Genomic DNA, 13807 nt, shown 5'->3' on the forward strand with positions numbered 1-13807 from the left:
TTGTAAAAAAGACTGTCTACCAAAGATAATACTATGTAATAAGATCTGAGCTAATTGTAACTAGTAGCACTGTTTATTAAAAATAAACGTACACATCTATAAGATGGGTCATCCCAGCACTGCTTATTTAATGAAGGAAAAAGAAAAAGTAGTGTCATTATCACATTGACCGCTAAACAACATGTTTCTCTCCAGAGAGTTGAATGCGTTACAGGCAGGGGAGGATTGCCTAATCTGGTGTTCAGGCTTGTCCCAGTGGGGCAGTACTGTGGGGGGGAAGGGGAGTGGTGCTGCCCAGGGGAAAGGGGCAGTGCTGTGGTGGGGGGAGGGAGCAATGCTGCTGTTACGGAGGACCCGCGCTCTTCTCCGGGACTTCTGTAAAGGTCTCTTACCACCTTCATTTGGCGAGTTGTCGCCATGACAACGTGACATCACTTGGCGTTGCATTGTCATGGTAATGCTTCACCATGCAATGTCACAGTGCTGCTGGAGGAAGAGGCCTGGGCGGATGGCTGTCCACAATTCACACCTGGTTACAGGAGGGACTTAGCTTGCAAAAGAGCTGTGTTTGGCCTGAAATGTTGCTGCTTTCTCACAAAAAAAACCCAAGATGGGTTTCCTATAACTCCAAGTCAGCTTATGTTGCAAAAAGGACACTTGTATTAATTTTCACATCAGACAAGTGTCACATGACCCTCTCTAAGGAAGATTGCCCCATGAAAAGAGACCCCTATTACAACTTTATACCCAAGCTCATGCCTATGGCCTTGTGGAATGCGCTCGGCTATTGTATGTGCATTTCAGCATTCATTACACCTGTCACAAGATGCAGTTCATTGCATTCATTTATACCACATAGGCACTGATAAGTGCCACAAAATCTGAATTACAGTTGAAAAAAAATCTTAATCTTTCAAATTGTCTGTCACTGGGTGGTAAAAAGTGTCGCCAACAGACTTGCTTTGCTTGCAGCCAGGGCAGGTATACATTTGTTGTAGTATATGCATATGTCTGTTTATCCTCACTTGATCGTCCTTCATCTTCCACTAGAGTATCACATATATTTCTTGCCCATCTATAGAAAAAGAAGGGGGGATCAACTAAAAAAAATTGCATAGGAGTGATATAAAATCGACTGAATGTTTTTTTTTTTTTCTGATTGCAGGGTTTGTTATATTGTTAAATTAAACTGTCCCTGTCCAGACTTTCACTTTGGTAGCCGATTTGTAAACCAAGCCTATGTCATAGCCTCACTCTAGGAATTTCCAACCCATTTCCTGTAATCTCATCACGGTGAGAAGAGTCACTGATAATGCGCCTAACTCTACGGAAGATTGTGGAATGGAGGTTGCTTATTAGGAATAGATTATTATGATCAGAAGGTTAAAAGAAAAAAAGTCAGTAAACAATGTATTAAGATCCTTGTTGATTTTTGCATCCAAGTAATGTATGAATTAATGCTCAATTTCCATAGTAAATCTGATGGTGTGTTGTCTTTGATTAAGGCCATTGACAAACCCAACTGCGCTAGTTATTGCCATAGTATTACAATGTAGTACAATGTCATCAATATACCTATGCCAAAAAAATATTGTTTGATAACATGCTTGCCTGTATATACACATCTATTTTTTAAATCATCCATAAACAGATTTGTATGCTCTGGAGCAATGTTTGACCCTTAGCGGTCTTTCCTTAAACATGAAATTATTTTTATTCAAAATTAATTTCAGTAGGGACAATTGATAGTCTTGTAGTGTATCAGAAGTATCATATGAAAGGATTCGATCCACCATCCTTATATACAGTATTAATAGTGTGGAATAGACACTTGAGTGACCAAAATGGTGGTGTGTGATAGGACCTATTGTTTTGATGAGCTGCAAAAATTGTGTGTGGTCTCGGAGTTACAATTTGGCATATTCTACATATGACCCACAAAAAGAAGAAGAATTGTGATGCATTCCAAAGAACAGAAATAATATATGACAGCAAGGCTTGAATCTGGGTGTATTGGCTCCAAAACCCTCAGGGCAAAATGCCCTTTAAATCAATATTTGATTAAAAGTTATTGTTTATTACAAAAAATATATATATTCATCAGTATTTGTTAATATAAAAATTCCTGACTAGAAAGAAACATGTTCTGTCCAAACATAACAATCCAACAATGTTATTAGGTTATAAAACACAAAGTCTGCAAAGCTTAAGTATCTAGTTGTAATATAGTTGCCATAAAGTAGAAACAAAGTATCCTATAGTCTTTGAAATAAACCTGAAACTGCTCTGTGTAACTAATCCACGATGCCCTCCTCCATACAAAGTATAGCAAAATGCTAACTTGTCTGTTCTATTGATCCCTTAAAGCAGCAATAAAGGTTCCATTATTTTACAGGTTTGAAGCAGGGGGTCTCTATGAACTATGTTAATTTCAGTTGTGGAGATTCCCTGCTTCCAGAGATACTTATCTCTGAAGGGGGTGCCGGTATCTACTGCAGCAGGGAACCGTGTGCCTAGCAAAACAGTTGCTTAAATGTCCGTGACGTCATCCGGTGTGACTTCCTTTTGGCCTGCGTGACTGGGACATTTAAAATCCACAGAGACACCGGCACTTCTATGGAGATACGTATGTCTGGAAGCACGGGTGTCCCCGGAGCTGAAATTAACACAGTTCAGCTCCGCAGACCCCCTGCTTCAAACCTGTAAAAAAACAAAAACAAAAAAAGGATTGATGCTTTATGTAGTGTTGAACAGAGTTTGGGCTATTTGGTTTAAAGTAAAAAGCGATGAAGAGTTAGTCTAAGGTACTCTGGTTGCTTTAAAATTGTGGTGTTTTATAAAGTTTTACTATTTAGTGATCACCAACCTGAGCCAGGTGATAGAGTCCTGTTAGAGTAGTCATAGTCAGGCTGCACGTAGAGGTCAAGGCAGGAGGCAAAGGTACAAGGTCGGGGTCACAGGCTGGGGTCGGCAACAGGGAATTCACAAGAACAGACAGGGTCCTAGAACACATAGAAGAGACTACCATGGTTGGGCAGGGGCTAGGAGTAGCAGAAAAAATGTGTCCTCTGATGCATGGATCACAAAAATGGAAAAAAAAACAAAGGTGTAATGCTTTTAAGAATTGTGACACAGCAAATATGAGAAATACAATATGCACTCACATCCATTCATGCTAGAGAGGCATCTCGAGCATCCATATTACTGTAGTGATATTGGTCATCAAGAGCCAATTGCTTTAAAGGACTCAACTCTTGTTGTGTGACTTTTACAAAAATATATAAGATAGAAAATGCCATAGCATAATAGTTTTATTACAAAAAAGGAGGGGTAGGATTAAAAGGTAAATATATTCACAAACACCTGTCTTGAGCTTTATTCTTGTAGAATACAAAGCTTTCCAGCATAAACAGCATCCCGTGTGGTCTTCCTCTGGTACCTCTGGTTGCATGTGGTGCGGGAATCCTTCTGGGAACCTGGGGGAGGTGGGTAGACTTACAGCTTGGTAAGAACTCTCTTGCTCCAACTTCGCTTCTTCCTCTGTGGTGTCCCTTCCAACCTGCGTGAACAAGCCTCCCAGGCTGCCGTGATCTCCTTCTTTCAACTCCAGTTGGGAGGCCACGTGTAGTCCGCGATCTCGTATTCATGGAAGTGTCCCAGTGTCCAAGAGGCAATGTCTGCACATGCATACGTTCTTTGTGCTAAGCGCCTACTGTGGCCTCTACAGTTCAACCCAACGCGTTTCGCCACTTGGCTTCCTCAAGGGTAATGATTGGAGTCCTGTGTCCTTAATTACATGTAACAGGTGGTAAAATTTCCTCACTTCTTCCAAAGAGGGTATTCTCTCAAACTTTGAAAGTGTATAGTTATTGTATGCACATAAATACATATTTGGATATTACATACTCATTGCATTCAATTCCTTCATATTATATATTATATACAATTACAAATATGAAAGTATAAAATGGAAAAAATTAAGATGTTTTCACTAGGAGTAGCTGGCTGCTATTTAAAGCCCTGGAACAGATGGAGCCAATTATTGACTTGACCGGAACCCTTACAATTAACTCTATATAGTTGGTATGGAAATCCTTTTAGGAAGTGTGGGATGAGACTCATTTAAATATAATTTGCATAGCCATTAGCATATCTCCCAGTTTGGTACCTCAGGTGTGCTCTTTTTTCAGCACGGGCATGTCTCCCTAATTTATTTGGAGGGACATTTGAGGGGATATATATCTGGTGACCGCTAATAAAATTAGAAAGGTCTCTCTTTTTCTCTCTCTCTTTCTCTCTCTCATGAAACATTTGTCGGGAAACAGAATGTTCTTTTCCCTGAGGTTAACCCATATCCACAAAGTTTTTTGTGAATTTCTTTATTGCATTTAGGTAATACGTCACCATTTCACCTGCTTGTTGTTTTATGCCCAAAAAAATTATTGTCTCTAGTACGGATTAGAATGGAGTTTTTATTTTTTATGCTACAATTTTGGGTGGATTTTGGTTTGAGTGGTGCTAAATGTTTTTAGATTCCCCTGTGTGACTGTTTGTGTCTAATACTGATTTGCCCCCATTTGTGTTGCATTGCCATTCGGTCACTGGATATGATGTCACAATGTTATGGCCAATGGAAAGCATGATGAAATGCACATAGCTGAGGGCATCCCATAATGTCATGGGTGTGCAGTGGGGTATAAATTTGGAATGGAGGCAGGGCCATCGATAGCTGTCCCAGGGTCCATGACTAGATTTTCCACCAGAGCCCCCATGCCAGCAGCCTTGTGAGTCCCCTCCTCTTTCTCTTACATTCCCCCTTCTCACACACCTAACTCTTTAATCGCAGTCTATTTATCTCACCATTCAAGCTTTCCCTCCTCTTTCTCTCCCACTTGTCAAACTCTTCTCTCTCATCCTCTCCCTCCTCCCATGTATTTATTTTACCCTTTCTGTCTCCTGATCCCATTCTCAATCTCCCCCTCTCTCTCTTACTCCCCCTCTCATTCTCTCCCTCCCACCACTTCCCTTCCCGACCAACCTTCATGAAGCTCCTGGAAGAGCCTGGGTCCTCAGTAAAAAGTTCCAGCAAGACAGCTAGCTCCAATGAGCAGTAATTGCTGTTTAAGCCTCCTGCAGCTCCAGAGATGGGATCCAGCCACGATACACGTCCCTCCGTGATGACGTGATGACGCTGCGCACGTCCTGATGCGTTTCGTTACTCAAGGCAACTTTTTCAAACGAAACGCGTCAGGACATGTGCAGCATCATTATGTCATCACGGAGGGACGTGTATCGTGGCCGGATCCCGTCTCTGGAGCTGCAGGAGGCTTAAACAGCAATTACTGCTCATTGGAGCTATCTGTCTTGCTGGGACTTTTTACTGAGGACCCAGGCTCTTCCAGGAGCTTTGTGAAGGTTGCTGAGGATCCTACTTGTGGTTGTGCGTACTTACCTGATGTGGCGGTGACTATTTGTGTTCACAACTGATTTAATATCTGCATCCCATGCGAGTGAGCCTGTTTCCTCCCCTTGCCCTATCCTTTTCATTAAATGTTTAAAGATGTTATGCTATGGGCCGGTCGCTTTCTTTTTTCGTGTGTGTGTGTGTGTGTGTGTGTGTGTGTGTATGTGTGTATGTATGTATATATATATATATATATATATATATATATATATATATATATAATCAAAAAATAAATAGATGATACCGTTCTGTGGCTAACGAAATGCTTTTATTTGTGCGAGCTTTCGAGATACACTGATCTCTTCTTCCGGCGATGTTACAATGAATGAAGCAAAAGGTTACTTAAAAAACAGTGTCTCTTGGAATGTTATCTGTGCTGTTCCTTCCCCCGGTGTGGATGAGATTTATGATTTATGTAACATCGCCGGAAGAAGAGACCAGTGTATCTCGAAAGCTCGCACAAACAAAAGCACCCCGCTAGCCACAGAACGGCACCATCCACTCATTTCTTGATTATTGAAGCTAGGCTAACACGGTACTGATACCTCTACATGTATATATATATATATATATATATATATATATATATATATATAATCAAAAAATAAATAGATGACACCGTTCTGTGGCCAACGAAATGCCTCCACCTGTGCGAGCCTTCGAGACACACCGATCTCCTCTTCCGGCGATGCCACAATGAATGAAGCAAAAGGTTACTTAAAAAACAGTGTCTCTTGGAATGTTATCTGTGCTGTTCCTTCCCCCGGTGTGGATGAGATTTATGGCTAGAGGTGTCAAAAGGTAATGAAAGCAAGTGAGGAAAGAGTGTGTATGTGTATCAGTGTGAATAAAAATGAATGGGGAGCCCACAGTATATACAGTGCTTTACACAAGGTGTGTGTGGAGTGGGAGTGGATATAAATGGTGTGGGTGGGTGTGGAAATGTGAGAGTTTGTAGCACAACTAAAAGTGTGTGTGGATACTTAGTGGTCCCTATTGGTGTATAGGGATGGAAAAACAAGGAGTATTAGTATATGTGAGAGACAGCTGTGTGTGCATACATATAGCACAGTATGTACAGACATGGCCTTTAGTGCTCATGGGACGAGAGTTCACTAGTGTCAGTAATGACTCATAAAATTTCGATCTCTGTTTAGGCCACTGCTAAGTGTCCCGAACAGTTGCATAAATTTGTATTCATGCAACCGTCTCTCTTTCGGGGTTTTAAGATTACCTTTGAGTATGGCAACCCTCAGATCGTTCATCTTATGGCCAGAGTCAGAGAAATGTTCGCCAACAGGACTGTCTCTTGTACCGCGTGTGATGCTGTGGCGATGCAGGTTCATTCTCTTGTTTAGCCCCTGCCCTGTCTCACCTATGTAGTAGCAGCCCCCTGGGCATTTCATGCACATGATGAGGTACACGACATTGCTGGAAGAACAGGTGAACCTGTTTTCACCTGAAAATCAGAGGAAGGTTCACCTGGCCATAAGATGAACGATCTGAGGGTTGCCATACTCAACGCACTGTTTGTGTGAGCTTTCGAGATACACTGGTCTCTTCTTCCGGCGATGTTACATAAATCATAAATCTCATCCACACCGGGGGAAGGAACAGCACAGATAACATTCCAAGAGACACTGTTTTTTAAGTAACCTTTTGCTTCATTCATTGTAACATCACCGGAAGAAGAGATCAGGGTATCTCGAAAGCTCGCACAAATAAAAGCATTTCGTTAGCCACAGAACGGTATCATCTATTTATTTTTTGATTATTGAAGCTCGGCTAACACGGTACTGATACTCTACATGTATATATATATATATATATATATATATATATATATATATATATATATATATATATATATATATAAATCCCTGCAGCATTCACTTAAATATTATTCTGGTTACCTGAAATCCTAAACTTGTAGGCAATGCTTTCCCATTCTCATCATTCTCTTCTGATTGGCTGTGAAGCACTTACAATTGACTAGATATCATTGTGCTAAAGAGTAGTGTGCACATTCAAAACAGATGCGTTCCAACTAAGCTCTTCAAATATGCTTTTACTGTAAAAGCAGTATGGCTCTTTTTGGTTTACAATCATTTTAAATGTATACACAAACCATTTGAACACAATATGCAATATTCACACTAATTAATTTAATGTTCACATTTTTAGTAAACACAAATGAGCCTTTTTTTTTAAACAGAATACAATTATTTGTTAAAATGGATTGGTTATACATACTCATAAAAAATAAAAAAAAATACGTCAAATAGACTCTCCAGACAATGTGAAAAAAGAACATAAGGCTCCGTTTCCAGCTTTATTGTATTTAAAGAAATACGGCATTTGCTTACCAGAGCAAATAAAGGTAATGTTGACTGTGTAAATACGAGAAAGTGATAGAATTGTAAATGTTAATCTACTTACAGTATGTAGTTCCTTGTGAGGACCCGTTATGCAGTAACAAATTCAATTTGCGGCATACAAGTCTCATTAGTTAAAATGTTCTTGTGTACAGTAGATACCAGAGTATGCCTGAACATATAGATACTTCATTTGATAGATTTCAACAAATACCTATATATTAATAATATACAAATAATAATATAAAATATGTATGTAATCTATCATTGCGTTTGTGTCCATATATGCATATCTATATGGGTGTGTGTGTGTGTGTGAGTGTGTATAAAAACACACACACACTGCTATATATGTACCTACATACAGTATACGACAAGTAGCTCACACTAGGTAACATAACCACTTCCACTTTTATATATATATATATGTATGTATATATATATATATATATTTATATATGTATGTATGTATGTATATATATATATATGTATGTGTATATATAATTACCTTTTTTATATATATATATATAAATATTTTACTGTAATTATCTGATATATATATATATATATATATATATATATATCAGGTAATTACAGTAAAATGCATATGATGTGTTGCTGAGCCCTTTCTATTATTTTTTAAATAGTTTGTTGGTGAATTAAAGATTCATTAATCTTAACAGTTTTTAGCTTTAGAATGTAGGTTTTTTTTCTCTCTATTAAACATATATTTTACATTTGTTTTAAAGCAAATATTTAAGCATTCACAATCTTTTTTTTTTTAGCTGCTTTCAAGCAGTCAAGGAAATTCAAGTGACTGCTTTTTCAAATGGGACTACCCTCTTAGAGTGAGATGTATGATCCGATTTCAATCAACTCACACTAATCACTTGTGATACAGTAGTTGCAAAATATAGCCAGGATCTGATGTGCTAATCTAGATTGAGGGGGAGTACAGTAAATGTTTGGCATGGAAGAGTAGAGAAACAGAGAAACAAGAAGAGTCAGGCATTCTAGCTTTTCTTTTACATACAGAGGGTATTCTTGTTTTCCTTACCTTTCAGACCAATCTTATTGGTTGTTAGGTTACCAGGCTCTCATTGTGGAGTTACATCAACAACAGGTGCACTGTGAGTCTCTGATGCAGCAACAGTCAGCAAGAGTGCGTGTCTTGCAGGGAAGGTATACACTACCTGTTTGCATGCATTATTTATTTCAACCAATGACTGTACTCTAGTTTCCCCTACATTTAGTCCTGAGGCTAAAAACTATTCCAGCATAGATGACTCTGGGCTGATATTAGCACCAACCAAGTTTCAAGGTCCTCTGAATGGTAGCTGTATCTAGTATTTATGTCTTAATTCTCCTATAAGCTCCAGCCTCAAAGCTTTTATTAAAGCTTGGTAAGTAAGCGGGCACTGCTGTTCGACAGCAGAAGGATGAACACATTTATGACATTCAACATTTTTGTAGAGATCTAGTGTCTGTTTTGAAACAATTGCATTTTGGATTGTGTGTCTATACCTTAATGGAACATGAACAATTGCGGAATATACATGAATACAATTTTCAATCGCTTTTACTGGATGGGACATTAGGAAGAGCAATGGCTTTTCTCATTCCTGCTTTGTTTATTATTTACCATGCCTATTTTTACAAGGCAAAAAGACTTTATATTTTTGGGTAACAAAGAGACCTGGGTTTTTCATGCTGGTGGATCTGATATTAATCATCTCATCGCTGAATGTTGCCATGCTAAAACCTCCCAAGGGTAAAAATGTGTCCTGGGTAAGTAGAACAAGATCCGTATAGAGTCCAAATACAAACACTACATATCAGAATGAAGTGTAAGTAACACACATTCTCTAATTAGTGTTAATACTGCACTCACTCTTTCACACAACTATTTAATATATCACAGGTTAATATAGGGTTGCTTCCCCAATATGCTTTACTTACCTAAACTTGCATATTGTATATATACCAAGCAATAGTATATAGCTTCTTTTCATTGTACACATTGATACAATAGGCACAGTAACATATTACATGACTTGTATTTGTAAGTAAGTAATGAAAATATTACACAACATATCTGTCTGCTTCTACATTTCATTTTGGGTTAGGTTGAATCAACATTGGTTATTTAGTGCTCCACGTTATTTCCCAAATGATATATAGTTTGTTGGTTTAGAAAGGTCTTATTGGTTTTATATGTATGATACTCAAGTTCATACAGTATGCTGCAGCCCCATCATGAAATCATTATTCAATGTCTGGTTTAAAATCTCATCTATATTTAGAAAGCCTAATGCTTAAAATCTAAACACTTAACCCAATTGCATGTCACCACTCTACCCAGGTCCTTGATATCTATAAGAGAAGGAGCTTTGCACTGTAACCTTCTAAATTGGAATGTAAATTATTATTATATTGTTTTAAAGGGAGGGGGGGAGGATCATACCAATCCACTTTTCTCTTAATCTTAATTTCACAAATATCACATTGTTTTGCAGAAATTTTAATTTGAACATTATTATGTATCATACTGGTGTTGACTAGTATACTGCAGGTGTAATATGTAATTTGTATAACATGTTCTCTACAGATCATGCATCAAGCATGATATGCTTTGACTGTTTAATTCTTATATTTGCAAACGTTTTACATTTTTCTCATAGGGGCAGGATTAGTATTCCCTCCCCCCACCCCCTACTATTTAGATTGATTTTATCAATTGTACTTTTTGCAAACACAGCATCGTGAATATATAACTGACAAATGATAATGCTCATCAACCTGAGTAAATGTTTAAATGACTTGTGTACCACAGTTCATATATAATCACACACCTATCACTTTTCTTGACACATGAAACACTGACAGTATCTGAAAAGTATTTAAATGTGTTCACGACATAACTTTATTGTAGTGAATTAAAGGTGGTATATGCATTTATGCTGCAGTGTATGTCGTATTTGGAATACTGAAATAATATGGCTTTGATTTCAAATACTATCCATCTTCTGAGTGTGAAATCACATTGTATTAGTATTTCCAGATATTAAAAAATAACATAAGGCCCACAAGATACACCTTGGATTTTGAATATAGGAATGGCAGAACTACTCTAGTTGCATTTGTGTAATTTATGTTGATTTAGAAGAAAACCACATGCTATGCACACTGGACCCGGAATACAGATTAAAAATACATTCCTTACTCCCATATTAGAAAAAAAAATGTTTAGAAAAATGAGCCATAATCGTATAACTATAATAATTGTAATAATTGTAATGTTCTGTTTAACAAAATGAAGATAAGACCATTTTTTGGCACTGAGTTGTCTGTATACTGTGATGCTGTCCTTCCTTGCTCAGACTAGAGGCCTTCGAGTGAGTTGTATTTATTGGAAGCAATAATGGCCTAAAACCATAATGGAAACCTGACTTATTGTGCTATAATGTTACTTTTGGTTAATAGCCTCATATTGTTTTTCTTTGGGCTTGACTTGGACCTCTATCAATCTGTGAATACATTGTAAAGGGACCTGTGGATTCAAATAATATTTATAATGTACATTTCCAAAAAACAATGTTTTCCCATTACAATTTACAGTAAGAAGTAGCGCCTCTAATCTGAGTATGAATGTTGTATTTAAAGGCATTATGGACAATATTTGCTAAGCAGTGCTATTCCATAAGGCTAAGGCCCCGGTCACGGCGCTCTAATGCGCGCCCGCGCTTTCGGCTGCGCGTTCCGGCGATTCCCCGGTCTGCAGCTCACTGCAGGAGCAGAGACCGGGGGGGGCGTGCCGGAGGAGTGACGGGGGCGCGGCCATGACGTCACCCGGCAGGTTCGCCCTCATTGGCTGAACCGCCGGGGGGCGTGCCTAGCCGCTCGACGCGAGTTCCTGCTCTCAATTCTATTGAGAGCAGGAGTAGCTCTCGCGCGAGTGCTGCGGCCCCCCCTCGCAGCGGGCCCGGCGCCGTTGCGGGGAGGGCTCTGGTGAGCGCAGCATCCGCCACAGCGGACGCTGCAGCATGCAGCGGGGGCAAGGCCTAAGAGATCTTACAGCCTGTTAAATTAAATGGACCATAAGGTATCTAATTGACGACAGAAGATGTCTTATGGAATAGCATCATATGGGCCTAACATCTATTGATCTGATATCGTCTGGACCAGTTTCCTTCTGTTTGCTTTTCTTCCTTGAATATATCAACTTAATAACACTGTGAAATGACTTCTAGTTCATAGTGAACCTTGTCTCAGTTCACTTCAATCAAGTCTTTTTTTTTTTTTCTCAACCCAGCACGTTGGCCCAGATTCACAAAAGAGTGCTACGCTTTAGCACACCTTTTATGCAAATTCATATGTATGGCAGTATAGGCGTGCTAATGCTTAGCACCATTTAGTAGACCGGGGCCTATGTTTTTTATGTGTTTAACAACTAGAGCTCAAAAGACAGATCCATGCTGGATACCATTAGTACCAATGCTCCAGGCAGAAAAGGATTTGTTTGCTTAATTGCTTGCTTTTTATTAAAGAAAAAATTAAGTATTTTAAAATTACAGTCCCACATAACACCGAAGTAAACACATGATATATTGTATACTTAATATTTGGAAAGTATAAGTGTGTAAGTTTTTTTTTTTTATGTTTATTTTCAAAGGATTTTAAACATTGTAACGGAGGCTGGCTGGATTTTACTTGGCTCGAACATACATCTGGCTCATCCTGTTCTCACCCTTCTTTTGTGTTTTACCTTTGTGTTTTAGCTGGGCTGGTGTGAGAGAATGTATTTGTCACCTTTGAAGTGGAGGAAATAATCTTCCTTTCTATTTGTATTATGTTGTTTTTATGTCTTTATCATGATATCTGCAAAGTGTTGCAGGCCACTAACTATTCAAAAGTAAGTGCCACACACTTAAATGTAGGCCATTACTCCGTATGCCATGAAGCTGACTTTTTCTTGCTTGGGAAGATTACAGATTTATTCAAATAAATGGAGCTTCAATCATCCTAAGCATGTGGAAGACAGCTTCACAACATATTATTAAATAGGGAAGGGCCTCAACGTTGCAATTCAAGTTTAGTCTAGCTAGTTAAAGGTGCAATCCCACATAGCTGGCAAGCATTTGTAAATCTAATATTTGAATCTAATTCACCAAATAAAGATTTTCTTCATTAAATTCAATATATATCAAATAGTCCACAGCACGGTTCTTTTCTTAATTTAATCGGACAAAATAGAAAATATCTTTCACAGCATAATTTCAGTTAATCATCAGGTTTGCATCAGTCAGGCATATAGTTATGGAGTGGAGAATCTCAGCTAGTTCTTTCTTGATGGTAAAGTGATCCTGAATTCCATCAATTCAAATACAAATCAAATCAAATCAAATCACTCTCAGTCTAAACACAGGAATTACTTGTTTTTCTCACTCTAAGCTCAAAATACTCTTGGTTAATTATCAATCTTAGAACACCATTTATTAGTTTGGACGAGCCTCTTTGTTCTGTCACAAAGTAACCACAGTTAATCCTATGTTAAGACCTAACTCCATTGTATTGTCTTTCACTACTACCTATCTATTTAATTAACCTTTGAATTTAATCTCTTACAATTTAGCTGACAAACATTTCCACATCTACCTGTCTGACTGATTTTATCTTATCATTGCAGCTAATCATTCTTCAATATAATTCTAACAACTTCATTCTAAATTAACCGCTTACATGCTGAATATAGAGAATATATCATGATTAATATTTAGGATTTAAATCATCCTATCTTAGCAGGATTAGCAATCAGAACATTTTTGGCTGCTTTCATTTTTTTATTTTTCTTATGAATTAAAAGTTGCATTTATGGGGCGTCTAATTAGGGAAGTGTATGTCCAATTAAGTGGTTTCTGTTTCTGTTCCCTTAGCTCACTCTATTATTATTATTATTATTATCATTATT

General features: G+C 38.1%; 1 protein-coding gene across 4 annotated transcripts in view; it reads left to right on the plus strand.

The window, feature by feature from the left end:
* CACNB2 (calcium voltage-gated channel auxiliary subunit beta 2) overlaps positions 1-13807 on the plus strand; it is a 358339-nt gene that overhangs the window by 125188 nt on the left and 219344 nt on the right. The window contains exon 1 of one of the 4 annotated variants that reach the window (XM_075587516.1): positions 8815-9627. The exons of the other annotated variants lie outside the window; for them this stretch is intronic. Within the exon in view, the coding sequence (XP_075443631.1) occupies positions 9547-9627 (81 nt within the window). The 5' untranslated portion in view covers positions 8815-9546. Of the gene's footprint in view, positions 1-8814; positions 9628-13807 lie in introns of those variants that run through there. 4 annotated transcript variants of the gene reach the window in all.

Source organism: Ascaphus truei, chromosome 2 (genome assembly GCF_040206685.1).
Source record: "Ascaphus truei isolate aAscTru1 chromosome 2, aAscTru1.hap1, whole genome shotgun sequence".
Lineage (NCBI taxonomy): Eukaryota > Metazoa > Chordata > Amphibia > Anura > Ascaphidae > Ascaphus > Ascaphus truei.